The 17257-nt window shown below is 35.0% G+C and overlaps 1 protein-coding gene across 4 annotated transcripts in view; it reads left to right on the top strand.

Annotated features, from left to right (window-relative positions):
- Positions 1–9822, top strand: part of IFT74 (intraflagellar transport 74) — an 86036-nt gene extending 76214 nt beyond the window's left edge. For all 4 annotated transcript variants that reach the window (XM_058695191.1, XM_058695193.1, XM_058695189.1 and 1 more), the window contains 4 exons: positions 3442–3605; positions 4152–4277; positions 7908–7968; positions 9512–9822. In XM_058695191.1, the coding sequence (XP_058551174.1) occupies positions 3442–3605; positions 4152–4277; positions 7908–7968; positions 9512–9630 (470 nt within the window). In that variant the 3' untranslated portion in view covers positions 9631–9822. The remainder of the gene's footprint in view (positions 1–3441; positions 3606–4151; positions 4278–7907; positions 7969–9511) is intronic.
- The last annotated feature ends 7435 nt before the right edge of the window (positions 9823–17257 follow it).

The raw sequence follows: 17257 nt of genomic DNA, 5'->3' as shown, positions 1-17257 counted from the left end.
GGATCATAGGGAAGTTCTATTTTTAACTTTTTGATGAACCTCCATACTGTTTTCCATAGTGGCGGCGCCAGTTTGCATTCCCAACCGTAATGCACAAGGGTCCCTTTTTCTCCACGTTCTTGCCAATACTTGTTGTTTCTTCTATATTTATTTTAGCCATTCTGACAGCTGTGAGGTGATATCTCATGGTAGTTTTTGCATTTCCCTGATGATGAGTGATGTTGAGCGTCTTTTGCCTATTGACCATCTGTATGTCTTCTTTCAAAAAATGTCTGTTAATGTCTTCTCCCCATCTTTAATTGGATTATTTGGGGTCTTTTGGTGTTGACTTGTATCAGTTCTTTATATATTTTGGATACTAACCCTTTATCAGATATGTCATTTGCCAATATCTTCTTCAGTCTTCTTCAAATATTTCATCTTGGCAAAAAAGAAGAAACCTCTCCCAAGTATTCTCTGCCCAGCTCTCATCCCTCCCTTTCTGAGGTTTCACTGCCAAAGTTTTCAAAACCTTCCTCTCACTCTTGGTCCCATTTTTTTTCTTTCTATGAAATCTATTCTCAGGAAATACATCAAGGTTTTCCTGTCCAGTTAGTACAACTTGTATTTTGCAGTCTTTTTTTTTTTTTTTTTTAAATCTCTAAATAGTATTCTGCATTACAAACCACTCCTTTAGTCTTGAAATGTCTTTTCACCATGGTTTCATTTTTCTTGTACTTCTTTGGTCATTTCTTATTCTCCATTTTATAGGCTCCCTCATGTCAATTTATTCTTTTAAAAATAGGTTCTGTCATGAATCCTTTTCCCTTGATGATTTCAACTACACCCATAGTTTCAAGTGCTATGTGAATGATTTCAAAATAGTTATCTTCAAATTTCTCTCAGGGCTTTAGACGCCCGCATATATCTATACATGTCCTGTTTACTATTTAGGTGTTTCTGAGGTAACTCACACAACATATCCTAAGTTGACTTGAACCCTTCATTTCATTCCCTCCTACAAACAAAAGTTTAGACTTCCATCTGCCTCCCCAACCATCAACTCCTTTACCTTTAAGTTAGAAATGGAACTCTGCATTGACTCCTCTTGCTCAACCACTGTATCCAGTCAATTGCCTGTTTTGTTAACCCAAATCCCTAATATCTCTTGAGTCCCTCCACATCTCCCCTGTATTTTTTCCTCATTTACTTCCATGTGACATAACTTTAGATTTCATATATATAGTTGTCTTTTACTGGAATATAGGTTCTATAAGGATAGGGATTTTCATATGCTTTATTCATTGCTGTATCCCCTCTGCCTAGAAGTTTGCCTGGCACACAGAAAGCACTTAATAAATATTGCTTAATGAAAAAAAAAATCCCCAAAGTGTTAACACCAGTCTAAGATTTCTCATGTAGATCACTGAATCAACATTTAACTGGTCCTTCTGTATGTTAGTAATGCTTTTCTAATTAATTGTCCACATTGAAACCAGAGTGAACTTTCTGAAATTTAATTATGCCACAATTTGATTTGAAATTCATCGATTACTTACCATTGCCCTTTGGATAAAGTTTCTTTTTTTTTTTTTTTTTTTTTGACTGTTTTTATTTTTTTAATTTTTTTTCAATATATGAAATTTATTGTCAAATTGGTTTCCATACAACACCCAGTGCTCATCCCAAAAGGTGCCCTCCTCAATACCCATCACCCACCCTCCCCTCCCTCCCACCCCCCATCAACCCTCAGTTTGTTCTCAGTTTTTAAGAGTCTCTTATGCTTTGGCTCTCTGCCACTCTAACCTCTTTTTTTTTCCCCCTTCCCCTCCCCCATGGGTTTCTGTTAAGTTTCTCAGGATCCACATAAGAGTGAAAACATATGATATCTGTCTTTCTCTGTATGGCTTATTTCACTTAGCATCACACTCTCCAGTTCCATCCACGTTGCTACAAAGGGCCATGTTGGATAAAGTTTCAATTCCCTTTTTTCATTTATAAAGCCCTTCATGAACTGAAATTCTTCCCACTTTGAACTTTGGGTCCTAATCATACTTAACTTTTATTATTTGCTTAGGTGTACCTCGCTTTCTCACCTCTAAATTTGGCATATATTGGTTGTGTTGCCTGGAGCACATTCACTTCTTGGTTTGGTGGATTCCTAATCCTTAAGGCTTCACTCAGTTAAAAGGCATATATTTAGAGAGTTCTCTTAGTCCCATATGCTCTTATGGCACTCTGTATTACTCTTTTCATGGTAGTTGTCTAACTTATTGTAAATGCTTACTGTAATATCCTGGTTCTACCTCTAGAATATAGCTCCTTGAGCAAAATCAATGTCTCTGTTGATCTCCATATTATTCTTAGCACCTAGCACATAGTAGATGCTCAATACTTTTGCAACAAAGAATGAGACACACACTCCCTCTTAAATACACATATATTTATAGTCAGTCCTCATTCATGATTCTGTATTTGTGAAATTACTTACTCACCATAATTAATTTGTACCCCCAAAATTAATACTTGTAGCACTTTAATGATCATTTGTGGACATGTGCAAAGTCAGGAAAAATTTGTATTGCCTGACATACATTTTTCAGTGGAGGTCAAATAAGGCAACATGCTGCCTTCTTGTTTTAATCCTCATACTGTGAACAAGTATCCTTTTTGTGGCATATTTGGTGCCACTTTTTGCCACAGTTTTATACTTTTTGTTGGTGAGTCTCCTGTATAATATGGCTCCCAAGCACAATGCTGAAGTGTTGGTTCGTGTTCTAAGCCCACTATTCCTAAGAATATTGTAAGGCAATGTGCCTTACAGAGAATATGTGAGTTAGGTTAGCTTTGTTCAGGTATAAGTTGGCCTTGAATTCGTTATATATTAAATAAGGTATGTTTAAACAGAAACACACACAAAACAAGGTTATGTATTAGTTGATGGATGAAAATATTGTGACCAGGGGCTCTCAGGAACCTAACCCTGTATCACCCATAGGAGCAAATGATTTAGTATTTGCTAACCTAGTATTTATAGTAACTTTATGGAATATAACTACCATAAGTAATGAGAATTGACTGTATATGTAGGTACAAAATTTTGCTACATATATATGTATATAAATATATAATGTTTCCTAATTTGCTTTCATGCCCGTATTAAAAATAATGGGTCTCATAATATATGTTACATTATTAAGTAAGAAAAAAAAACCTGTGTGTTCTTGAATGTTTGTATGAGAATGGAGACAAGTATGTTGTATATATCAGGTTATGTTGGTTACCTGGAGGAAGAGTATTTTTTTTCTTTGTAATTTATCTTTGTATTGTCTCGTTGGTTGTGATGAAACACGTTTCTTTTGCAGGTACTCTGTAAAACATGATTTTTAATGGTTGCATTGTATTTGTCTTTGTGAAAGGAATAAAGTTTTGACTATGGTTTTGAATTTTCTTATGTTTCAGATAGTCAGCGTCTACAGTTGGATCTACAGAAAATGGAGCTTCTGGAAAGTAAGATGACTGAGGAACAGCATTCTCTGAAAAGCAAAATTAAGCAAATGACAGCTGATTTGGAAACATATAATGATTTGCCAGCTTTAAAATCATCAGGTGAAGAAAAGAAAAAGGTAAATGGTGACAGTCTTACAGAATTATGATACAAATGTTTTTTTTTAACAAATTAATATGTATGTAGTTTATAGAATTTACTATTTTCAGTTGATTATTTGATATATAAGCTAAGAAAAAAATAAAGATGTTTACATATGTAGTAGGAATTTAGAGAGATACAAGTTTTAAACAAAAGGCAAAAGCGAGGGATAGAGCATTTCAACAGATATGAACTTTGTTAAATGCAGGTTTGATTATGATATTTCCCTACTTAAGACTTTATTATTAGTGGCTTTTCTTTGCTATTTACATTAAAATAAATTATTTAAATTAAATTAAATTTGGTTGGATAAGAACATATATATAGCAGCCTTAATACAGTTAATACTGATTTTACTTATTATAACTCAAAAGGTAATTTTACAAACAAGTTTTAGAGTAATTATAATCTTGGTAGAATTTAACCAGACTATCATTGAAATTATTTAAGTAGGAAATAATTTATATAGGCTTACTAGATATTCACTGAAGTCTATTATTTACTTCCATTTGGATCTATCTAGAAATTACATCAGGAGAGAACAGTATTAACAACCCGTAGAAATGCCTTTAAGAAAATAACGGAGAAGCTAAATGTAGAGTATGAGACGCTAAAAACACAATTGCAAGAAAATGAGACACATTCTCAGGTAAAAAGAAAAAAAAGACTGAAGTTTATTTCTGTTTTTAAACTGTCTGTCCCATGTTCTTAATCTATATTTCCACCCCAAAACAATTTTTTCTTTAAGTTGTTTTGTTTATCTTCCAGACTTTCTGGTTTTGAAGATAGCCAGACTGTGTACAGTCTCCGCTCAGAAGTGAATTTACTTTTGCTCTTCTTCTATAAGCCTATATTGAAGGGCACTCTGTTCTAGGCCCTGTTCTAGGCATAGCTGTTATGATAATAGCTTTTAAAAATTTCAAAACTCAAGCATTTTGAATGGAGAAACTTTGCTAAATCATAAAAACCACAAATAAAGAAAATAAACCTTAATGACTAATATCTCACAGAAGAAATAATTCTTGTCCTTTTTGTGTAGGTCCTTCTAGTCTCTGTGCGTATGTTATATGTACACACACTTTATACGTACACATAAGTATATGTGTATTTCTATATATTTAAAGAAATGGTATCATATGGTACATATTATTTAGAAACTTGTTTCTAATAAGCACTTTCCCTTGTCAGTAGATTTTTAAAAAATACAATTCTATATGATATTTGACTTCATGGATATAATTTTCGGAAGCAGTTCCATATTGTTGCACATTTAGTTATTTTTAGTTTTAAAACTGTTTAATGCTGTAAAAATCAGTCCTGTACTTGAACTACTTGATTTACATTTCTGATTATTTACACAGGATGCATAGACAAGCCCCCTTTTCATATCATTCATCCTACTGACAGAGTTACCTGAACACTGTCAGAAGTTTTTTAGATTAAGTGCCCTGTCTGAGAGGATAGAGATGATTTCTGTCTCATTCACTTTCTTCTTACACTGTGCCAGGGGTTTGCACATAATAGGTGTTCAAAAAGTATTTGTTGGAGGATTAAATGAAGCATGTGTGATGTGTACAAAATCAGTAATTATGGTCTGATAGGGATTGATCATTCTCATGTCTAATTAGTATACACACATTAGGAATTTGTAACTATGATTTATTGACACTAAATGCATGAAAAATTATTCTTTTCTTTATTTGGTAATATGATCATGATAGGCAATCACTGTTAATATTTTGGTATAATATCTTTGTAAACTTTTTCCTGTGCAGTTCTATACCCATTTTATATTGTTTTTCCAAAAATCAAATTCTATGCATATAGTCTTTAAACATTAATTTTCTCACTTAAATATTTCAAGATCTTTTTTTGATGATTTTTTATGACAGCTATATATGGATTTACCATTTTAAAGACAAAGATATACCTTATATTCTTTTTGAAAGGGGTGGAGTCTCATCAGAGTTTGCCACAACTAAAAGCTTAGAAATCACTAATTTTTTACTCAAATTTATCAGTTGTTCTGTCTCTACTTCATGATGTACGGGTCTAGATATAGATTTGTAAGTGGCACAGTTATCCTAGGCTGTTTAGAGTGGGGATGGATGCTGAAGAAACGCAAGAAAAAGTTTATGAGGCTATTGTCTTAAATGGTTCTTAGGAAAAAATATTGATATACTTAAGGAGGAAAACACCTGACAAACACAATTTCTTAGACCCAGTCAGTGGCTACCTTGTTTATTCCCACATCAAGTACTAATCATATACTTAACACCATATACTGGTAACAGGAATTCATAACATAACTCACAATTTACAGTCCTTCTCTGTATTATTTGTTGCTTTTTGAGAATCCCTACTGATCACATAAAATCTGGCCATTATCTTTCACAACTGTTTTCTTGAAAACTTTTTTGACACCTATAAATAATTTTCATAACAGACTTTTTTGAGGAATGGCTATTATTTACTTGATATCATTTAAACAATATTCATACTGAAACAAACTATAAAACTCTTCATAGAAAACATAGGGATAAATCTCTCACGGGGCGCCTGGGTGGCTCAGTCGGTTAAGCGTCCGACTTCAGCTCAGGTCATGATCTCGTGGTCCATGAGTTTGAGTCCCATGTTGGGTTCTGTGCTGACAGCTCGGAGCCTGGAGCCTGCTTCAGATTTTGTTTTCTCCTCTCTCTCTGTCCCTCCCCTGCTTGCTTTCTCTGTCTCTCAAAAATAAATAAACATTAAAAAAAATTTTTTTAAAGCTCCTTGACATGAGTCTTGGTAGCAGTGTTTTGGTTATGATACCAAAAGTTGAAGTAACAAAGGCAAAAATAAATACGTATGCCTAATCGAACTAAAAAGCTTCTTCACAGCAAAAGAAACAATCAAAATGAAAACAACTTACAGAATGGGAGAATATATTTGCAAATCATATATCTGATAAGGGGTTAATATCCAGAATATATAAAGAACACACAACAGACTGTTTAATTAAGTTGTAGGGAAAAAAAAGATTAATGCTTCAAGATATCCTCGGAGGTTTAAAGGCGAGTCACTAAATACACATGTATAATATAGAAGGAAGTTGACCTTTACATACTGTTGCTTTTATAGCATTATTCATTTAGCACTTAAGAGGTCTGCTGCATTCTAAGAAGGCCACCTCTTTGTATGAAACAAAGAGGAAAAGTTTGGTACTTGACTTTGCAAAAGGTTATTAGAGATTTATTGCCAAAAATGCTGACTGCTTCCTTAAGTTCATCTTAACTTTGAGTTCCCAGCTGGGGAGCCATATCTGATTTAATAGTGTTAACTCATGGCACATACAGTTTATACAATTAATTAGGATTTATCATAATATTTAGATTTATCTCTTTAGAAGAAACAATGAGATGGATGCTACCTTAAGACTGAACATATGCCCTTAAAATAATTTTAACATGAGAGTAGAAAGAAATATTAATGCTGCTTCAGTTATCAGATTCTTAAAAATGATCATTACCTCTTAGAAATGTCCATGCACAATGTTATTTTAATGTTTCATTTTTCAGACAGTCTTTTGCTTAGGAAAAGTACTATGTGCATCTTAAAAAAGAAAGACCATAACCCAGAGTTACAAGGTTAATTAAATCAGAAAAACAATTTAATTCTATAACAGTAAAATTGTCTTCTGAGGAAGCAACCATCAATATAATATCCACATTAGTTTCCTGTTGATGCAGAAATTATTGTAACAGCGCCAGCTTTTTACCAACCCTCTTATAATCTTCACACTGCAGCTCTGCTCTTATCACAGCTTGTGGAATTAGACAGGAAATTTAGCCCTGGAAATAAGGAAGTTACTCCTATATAGTTGAACCTTTGACAGTGTTAGAATATACATCACATTTGTGGCATTAGACTTCCAGATTTCAAGGAGAGATTCCCATTATGTCCTATTCTTTTCTTTCTAGTTCTTTTAGGAAAGGGAAAAAATCATAAATTGTCTTTCAGTTGGCACATTCATTGGCATAATAAATATTGTAAATGCTTTCCAATTAAAATAAACATATAGAGTAAAACCTGTTGTCAAATTCAACATTGTATTTATTAATGTATTTACGGTTGTTTAATCTTTTCTAATTTTCTTTTTTGTGTACCATGGCTTTATCTCACTAAAATGCAAGGAGTTGATAAGACTTAAAATTGGATGTTTTTTTCCTTATCCTCTTAAAAGGGTGTATAATTGTTCTGAATATGGGTGCTGTTTAACATTGTTATTTTGTGTTTTTAGCTTACAAATTTGGAGAGGAAGTGGCAACACCATGAGCAAAATAATTTTGTGATGAAAGAATGTATCCTTTAAGAAGCTGCAAATGAACTTGACTAAGTGATTTTTTTCCCTAGGAATTTCTTTAAAGGTTGAAATGAAATGAAATTTAACATACATCTATCAAATATCACTGAGCCAAACTATGTGGGTCATAAATGAATAAGAGTTAGTCTCTAGTCTACAGTAATTAGGGTATGTCTGTACCTTGGATATCCGGGCAGGAGAGGGAGGTAAACCGAATAGTCTCCTGAGAAATTTGACCTTCAAGCTCATTTGTGTTTCAGCCAATTCAACCTCACGTTTCTACTAAGGTGGAACTTATATCCCATCTTCTTACTTATCTTTTTGTGCTACTATATAGGAGAAGGAAACAGCTACTGAGGGCATGTGTTGTGAAGTTGTAAGAAACGTTTCCCCAAAACTTATTTTCAGTTCCCTTCTTTGACCCATTAAGGACATCTCTGCTTGGAAAAATAGCTCCTGACTCATTGGTGGTATAGATTCTCCTCTAGGAAACTGCTGAACTTTAGCTCAGGGCAGCATGGATCCCAGCTTATCTCCAGATGAAATACATCAGGAGCTCTGTTCCCACAATAGGGCAACTTGGTTTAAAAGCAGAAGACTCCCGGGGCGCCTGGGTGGCTTGGTCCATTAAGCGCCTGACTCTTGGTTTCAGCTCAGGTTATGATCACAAGATCAAGCCCCATATCAGGCTCTGGGCTGAGCATGGAGCCTGCTTGGGATTCTCTCTCTCTCTCTCTCTCTCTCTCTCTCTCTCTCTCTCTCTTTCTCTCTCTCTCTCTTTCTCTCTCCCTCCTTCCCTCCCTCCCTCTCTCTCTGTCCCTCCTTGCATGCTCTCACTCCCCCTCTCTCAAAATAAATAAATAAACATTTTTTTTAAAAAAGATTCCCACACACAATATACTTTAGTCCAGCCGTCTAGTTTTATGCAACACAAAGTAGGCGATTTTGAAATACAGTGAAGTCTAAAGACTTCTGAAATTGTGAGGTACTCTAGAGAACATGGTTCTTCTGAACATTCAGCTGTTTTCAGAACAGAATTAGATTGAGATGCATAACATATTAACTATAAAAAAAACTTTTATAGTATAAGTGTACTTTTTTTTTAGAGTTAAATATTTTTTTTTAATGTTTATTTTTGAGAGAGAGTGTGTGTGCACACATGAGCAGGGAAGAGGCAGAGAGAGAGAGGGAGACACAGACTCCAAAGCAGGCTCCAGGCTCTGAGCTGTCAGCACAGAGCCCAATGTGGGGCTCAAACTCATGAGCTGCAAGATCATGACCTGAGCTGAAGTCGGATGCTTAACTGACCAAGCCACCCAGGTGCCCCTGTAGGTGTACTTTTTTGAAACAAGTTTTGCTTGGCCTTTTAGGTTTTAAATGATCTTAATCTACTATATTTTTCCTATATATTCTAATTGTGCTTTTTCTGTGCTGTTTTCAGTTTTCAATAAGAAAAATACCAGTATGAATTGGTTCCTTCCAAAGCCAAAATAGATCACTATTTTTGTTGATCAGTGTTCTCCCTTAACTCATGTAATTAGTTATAGCAACCAAGAGTCAAGAGAGTGATTACCAGTCAATTATGAAGACTGTGACCAAGCAGATTGCAGAATACAATAAAAACCTTGTGGACGCTCTACATAGCATGAGCAGAAACTGAGTCTGAACCAACTGCAAGTCTCTGTAGTAGTGTCCTCTAGATACTAAACTTTGGACAAGCTGACTGAAAAAAAATAGCTTACCCTTGAAGAGTTTTACCTAAAATGTTTGAGTGCTATAATTTTTGTGACTGCTTTGAAGAGTGTATTTTAAATAGTATAATAGTTCAATAAAAAGTTTTTACATTAAAGTATCTTTTTATGATATTTGTATTTGTTCATGTGGGTGATAAAAATGTCTCAAACAACCTAGAGATAAACTATAAGTGGCCATTGAGATTCATTTTAGTTGGTATAATCTGTCCATGGCAGCAAATGACATCATTTTTTTTTAATATACCATCTCTAGGGGGGGATACAAGGAATGTGATTCTTATTTAGCGTATATATCAGTCTTGTCAATTTTTGCTTCTAGAAAAAGTAAGAATAGAAGGGAGATGTTTAGCTTTGAGCTTTATTTCTCAAATAGGGTATATTTGATGTATTTTAGGGAATATAGGGTTGCAGGTAAATATATTAACACATTTTTTGTATATCAGTTATCCCTAAAGATTCAGAAGTAAAAACTTTAACCTTTGCATTTTAAAAATATTTTCTAACATGTATATGCTAGGAAAAACATGAAGTTTAAAAGAAATGTTGCACTTATGGCTGTTACTGTTCATTGCCACTCTGGAGTATACATTCACTCTTTTGGACTAGAAGTAGATTAATTTGTAAGCATTGCCCAAACATTTGAAAAGAAAATCTAGAAGAGGTAGATTTGTATAGTATAAATCTGGGAGACATTACAGTAACTAAAAATGTATCCTGTCTTGTGGTCAGGAATTAGTTATCTTGGCCAGTATAAAATATTTCTCAAAACCTTCCTTCTTTTGCTCTGATTTTATGTTCCTCAAATACCTCCACTTTTCAGTATTCCTGAAACACAAGCATATTGGTTTCTTTATAAAAGGGGGGGGGGGCTTTACCAAGATATAATTTACATACTATCAATTTACCCATGCATATTACTTCCTTGAAGTAAATATCACCATAAATTCTTCAACTTTAGTCTGTGTGAGATTAGGTAGAGGGGTGAGCATTGTTGATTTTGGTTAACTCTGAAGTACTAATCTGGCTGAAGATCCTGGATGGCAATACATTCGTTACAGTGGAATTCCTAAAATGTGTTCCTCAGATCCTGAGCAACTCAGGTTATTAATAGGTGTTTGGCCATCAAAGGATTCATTGTCAAAGAAGTTTGAAAAACATGGTGTGAAACAAAGGTAAATTGTCTTCCATCTCCTTGACTGTTCAGAGCCCTTAATATGGTAATGTGCAGTAAGATTGAGAAGAGTATATATATTCTATTTAATTTTTTTTTCCTGAGTGGTGGGATTCTGGTTGTTTTCATCTTCCTTGGACTTTTTGGTCTAAAAATTTTGGTTCAGAATCATCTATCATGTACATAGAATATTTAGAAATGCAACAAAAATTCAAATAAAGTTCTGTATGCAGTTAGTGTTTTAACTTGTGGAAAGGAGATGTGATAATAAGACAACTCGGCAGTTACTAAACTAGATATGACCCAGTCTTCACCCAGAAAGAAGGTAGGAGGAAGATTGTCCTATATGCGTTTGCATTATAACAATGAGAAGCTTGGCAGAAAAAAAAGAAAAAAACTTCTTGAAAAAAGCAAGGTTTCCAACCTTCATTCTAAATTACTCATATATGATATTTGTGGAACATAATTGAGCAGGATTTCTTTAAAACGTGTTATCTGAGGGAAATTCTCAGTAATGTCTCTTCCTTCCTCTCAGAGCTTTTCAACAAATCCAACAAGAATATTTCTCTGCTAGGATAGCTTTAGAGGCTACTATCTGCATGAACCGGTTCTTCCTCAGTCAGTCACATTTGCTCAGCGAGTTCCATTCCTGTTAAAACAACACCTTGTAAGTCATATGGAAAGAAGCTGCGGACTGAACAAACATGCTGAGTAGTTTTACTAATGAAAATCAACATGGGAAAGTTAGCAAGTCTTTGTTTTTCTCATCCTTATCCTTTATCAATAAATAAACATGAGTTCTTGATATTCTTTCGCTAAGTGGAGAGTCCTTGATTTGGACCACATTCTGATCTAATGTTTAAGTGTAAAATTCAGTGCAAGGTTAGAGGATTAGAACATGGAGTAATGCCATTCGCACTAGAAATAAAAGACCAGTTCGTAGAAGCTCCTGGGATTCTTGCTGTCTCCTTACCAGTAAATTAGAACATTTAGATGGATCACTAGAGAATAGTCATCTATTTTACTATTGTTGTAATCTTTCATTTTCATGCACTTTTCTACATAAAAGTAGGTTATGTCTTTGAATTACAGATTCATGGTTTGAGAACTGATATTGAAAATCTTTTTTTTTAATGTTTATTTTTGAGAGTGAGTGTGTGTGCGTGAGTGGGGGAGGGGCACAGAGAGCAGGCAACAGATTCTGAAACAGGCTCCAGGCTCTGAGCTTCAGCACAGAGTCAGACACAGGATTTGAATTTACAAACAGTGAGATCATGACCTGAGCCAAAGTCTAACACTTAACCGACTAAGCCACCCAGACACCCCTGAAAATCCTTAAAAAGATAATTTTTTTTTTAAGTAAGCTCTATGCCCGACAAGGGGCTCAAACTGATGACCCCAAGATCAAGAGTCACGTGTTTCACTGACTAAGCCAGGCCAGGAGCCTTAAAAGACAATTTTTAACGTAAAGTTTTCATGTAATGTCAGATTGTTCTTAAATGTTTGCTATTTATAATTTTGTAAACATTTGTCCATGTCATTATATATTTTTTGCAACATGTTAAGTTTGATGCATATTATTCTGTTACACAAGTATTTTCTAAAAACAAATCCCATATTATTGAATGAGGTTTGTGGTGTAGGAGTTAAGCATAAGTTTTGGATTGGGTAACTGAATTGGAATCACAACTCTCCTACTAACTTGTTATATGACCTTGGGAAGTTACTTAGTCTCTGAATTTCAGTTTCTTCACCCGTAAAATGAATAGTGCTTAACTCCTAAGATTGGGTTGAAGAGTAGGTGGAATCCAAGGCTTTTGACAAAACTAGCTTTTAGAAGGTGGCATGCTATTAGCAGTGTGCAAGAGTGCTTGTTTCCCTGCACTGTCACCAACACAGGTGTTATCCTGGTTGACAATGCACTACCTCATTTGATTTAGTTTTTTAAAATAAACTAAACTGCCTCCATTACTATAATTAGAAACTTTATTGTGTTTTAATTAATATGCAGAATATTTTTAATATTAAAAAACTGATTTTTAAAATTCTATTTTAAAAGTATTTATTATAACTTTATAATAAAAAAGTTTAATGCTTGATGCTTTCTTTTTAGAAGATACTAGATTATACTTTGCTGCCTCAGTGTCTTCTTTCATAATATATCATCATGAATTGCTGCTCTGAAAACCTGACTGTATAACCTTAAGGGGAATCGGAACAATCTGTGTAGAAATAACCTACTCGATAATAATCGGGGGGTGTTCTGTTGGGTCGTTTTCTGTGTCTTCCTACAAGTCCGAGCGATTGCACATAAGGACAAGCTGAGTTAGAGGAGGAATAATAACATCCATTGAAGAGTCCAGTGTACAAGAGAGTTTGGAGGAAGCATGATCCTGAAGAATTCTGTGGTCTGCTACCTAAAAGAGGTTTAGACACACTAGGTAAGTCACAAGAGAACTATAAAAACTAAATGAGATTTTTCAAAATTAACTTTTGTTTTATTTCCACATCTTTCTGTAAAATAGTATTCTTACTGTGATAACAACATGGTAATACCGTGGAAGAAAGACCAACTTAAATCTGTTAAAACTATACTTGACACAAGGTCAAGAAAGAACTACTACTAACCAACTGAAATATCTCCTTTTCTGTGTTTTCATTTTCAACAGATAAGTTCACCCTAGTAGAGGAAGTCCAGACTGACATGAAAGTGAAAATATTTGATACAACCCATAAGTTCAACCTGAATTTTTTTTTATTTATCAAAGGAAACTATAGTTCATTTTTAAAAGTCTCTTTCTATCTTTAATTTGCTTCTTGTTAAAGTGAACTTTCCCTTAGTTTACTGGAGATGGGGAGGGCTGCCTTAGAGATTGACCAGCCACACCCCATCCCCTCTGCCAAGGACAAAGCAGGGACCTGTGTCTCAGGATTAGGGGAAATGGTTAAGAAGGAGAGGAAAAGAAAATTGCTTTTCCAGCTTCTCTAACTTCCCATGTAGCCTACAGGGAAAAGCAAGCATCCCTTGGGAGGAAATAACAAAAGTGCTAAACAGTAGATGGATGGAAGAAGCCTGCATCCCTGCAATGTACTGGAACTCTTGCCTTTTTTTTTTTTTTTGGAACTCTTGCCTTTATAATGTCCCTTGCTTATGGTTCACAGAAGGCCAAATGGATGTTTACTGCCCATTGGCCCTACCCTCCTGGGCTCCTCTACCTTTGAAGCTGTTCCTGGCTCAGTTCCTTTTCCTGCCAGAAATATCAGTCAGAAAAGAGGGTCTGGTAACACTGTAACAGTCCAGTTGCCTTGTTTCCTTTCCCAAGAGCACACTTGAGGTAGCTGCTTAGACCATAAGAGGTATTCATAAGAGACCCTAAGAGACGCTTAATTGCCTGGATGGCTCTGTGGGTTAAGTGTCTGATGCTTGATTTCGGCTCCAGTCATGATCTCACAGATCATAGGTTTGAGCCCCACAACAGACTCTGGGCTGACAGTGTGGAGCCAGCTTAGCATTCTTTCTGTCCCTCTCTCTGCCCCTCCCCCACTCATGCACAAACACACCTACCCGCACTTTCTCTCAAAATAAACTTAAAAAAAGGTGAGAACATAGCACAGATACCAAAATAATGAGTGCAGAAATCTTCTTGGGGAAAAAAAAAAAGGTGAGAACTAATCGGAAGAAGTGTCAGGTAATAAGAGATAAGCAAACCTCTTCTTACAAGACCAGTCATCATTATATTATCTTTAAGGTGCCCCCACCTCAGCCAAAAAAAAAAAAAAAAAAAAAAAAAGCTCCCATGAAATAAACATTCTAAGATTCTATCTTTTCATTAAGCATAGATTGGATTTCCTTACCAAATACAGTACTATGATTTGTCAGACTTTTGATTCTTAAAATACTTCATGACCTCCCTGTGTACTGCCTTTCCCCTCTCTCAACAATAACCTCAACAAACATGGTAGTTATTGATGCCATATTTGCTTAATTATCTTCTCAGGAATCAGAGTATGATCTGATGAAAAGAACTTTTAAGAGTTTATATCAGTTTGATTGTCTGAAATTCCATACCAAGTTACTGCTTTCACATTGTGTGATCACAATTCTAATGTAAACAAAAAGGACATTGATGGTGAGCTGAAACTTAACACTAACACATTATATGCTTATAAGGAAAAGTCCTTGGGATTTCAACTGCCACATGAATTAGACCCTTTGGCATGTCTTATAATAATCTGACTTTATTTTTATTTCATTCATTGTGATAAAAGCACCCACCACACAAATGTGGTTAGACATTTCTTTAACTTTTCTTCATTGAAGGAGTTATGTAAATCTATTCACTGCAAAGATTTCCCTCACTTACTGGAAGAGATACATCTCTTCATCATACCCAAGCTAGTCACATACTTCCCATGGATCATCCCTTCACCACCTCCTCTGTTTGGACATAATTATTGAAACATACCTGAAAGGGCATGGGACCTTTGATTTTGAAAAAGTTCTTCCTATGCAGCACACCAGCTGAAGGCCTTTGGGCAGCTCAGTTTTCCTGAGCCTATTCGCAGGGTTATTGTAAGATTCCTATGCATATGAGGCATGTGAAATTGTTTTAATGTATAAGGTGCCAAATAAATAAAGCAGTAGTTACTACATTTCTTTAACTTGTTACCATCCCCACTGCCTGCATACAAACATTTTCATTAGTACCCATTCTTCCCTCTCAGAAGCTTTAAATGTCCCATCTCAGAAGAAAATGTCTTAGAAGCCTAGTTTCTACATCCTTTTAAAAGAAGGTCCCTTTCTAATGCTAATTCCTCCCCTGGTGCTTACATATCCACTGCAGATTCCTTATGAATCTTTCTTAATTCTCTACCATCCCCTTTCTCCTGTGGCTTTAGCCTTTCCTCCTTTGATTTTCATCCTCTCAATTTAGAAACACATTCATCTTCTTCCCATTACTTTCACATTCAATGTCCGTAAAAGACTGGTCTACTTCACACCCCAATCTCTTCTAAACACTGCTCTGTCAACTGCACTGAAGCTGCTTTGTTAACATAACCAGTGATATTTTAAATACCAAATTAATGGATTCCTTTGGGTTGTATTCCAGTAAAATTTCTATATCGGTTTTAAAATTGTTAACCACTCTTTCCTTGAAACTTTTTCTTCATTTGCATTTTATGACCTCACTTTCACTTAATTCTTATACTTTTTGTCCCCTGTTCAGTCTTTTTCCTAGGCATCTCATCTTTTCTGCTTCTAGAAGAGGCTTAGAGATATCTAGCTTGCCAAATTAAATTCTTCCCCCATGGCTATTGGAATCATCTCATAGATCCCTGTGTGTTAGGCAAATCTGATGCTGTGGTAGTGATTTTGTGGTTAGGATAAATATATAATGAAAACTGGATCATGACTACTTATTTTCCATAGACTTCTAAAGTGTCTAAAGATGTAGATAATTTTTAGTAACAGCTTATATGAATTCAGTTTAAGCCTCATCTAAAGGTATGAAAAGCCACAACAGCAGAAATATAAACAACAAAAACTCCATTATTAAACATTTCCTGAATGCTAATTGTGTAATTGTCAAGTACCAGTGTCACTTGAACATCTTGTCCTCATCTGGTACTACTAGACCACAAGAATTTTCTCCCTCTCTCTCTAAGGCAGGTACCAGGTAGTAAGAACCATTCCTTATTTCTACTAAACTATGAGATTTTTCATCACACTGTGGGATTTTCATCACACTGTGGATTCATAAGGAATCTGCAGTGGATATGTCTGAGTCATCTGTGTCCTCTCTGCCCAGCAGACCACTTGACATGTAAGTTCACAGTGAATGCTTATTGAGTTGATTTAGTTTGGGTGGGATAGACTGAACCAAATTAAAATGGCATGGAAGATGCTTCGGAAAGCAGTTTGGAAGTTCCTTAAAAAGTTAAACATAAATTACCATATGCCTTAACAATTCCACTTGTAAGTAGGTACCCAAGAAATGAAACATATTGATACCAAATGAAACATATCAATATGAACATGAATGTTCATAGCAGCATTATTCATAATAGTCTAAAAGTAGAAACATCCAAATGTCCATCGTTTGATAAAAAGAATGTGGTATGTGTATACACACACACACACACACACTGGAACATTATTCAGCCACAAAAGGAGTGAAGTACTAATATATGCTACAATATGGATGAACCTTGAACATGCTGAAAGAAGCCAGTCATAAAAGGCTACAAAAGTGTGATTCTATTTATAAGAAATATCCAGAATAGACAAATTATTAGAGACAGAAAGTAGATTAGTGGTTGCCTAAAGATGAGAAGAGAGAGTTGAATGGGGTGATAATAAA

The sequence above is a fragment of the Neofelis nebulosa genome, chromosome 12 (assembly GCF_028018385.1).
Source record: "Neofelis nebulosa isolate mNeoNeb1 chromosome 12, mNeoNeb1.pri, whole genome shotgun sequence".
Classification (NCBI taxonomy): domain Eukaryota; kingdom Metazoa; phylum Chordata; class Mammalia; order Carnivora; family Felidae; genus Neofelis; species Neofelis nebulosa.
Note: the sequence above shows the minus strand (reverse complement) of the source record. Positions and strands in the feature narration are given on the sequence as shown.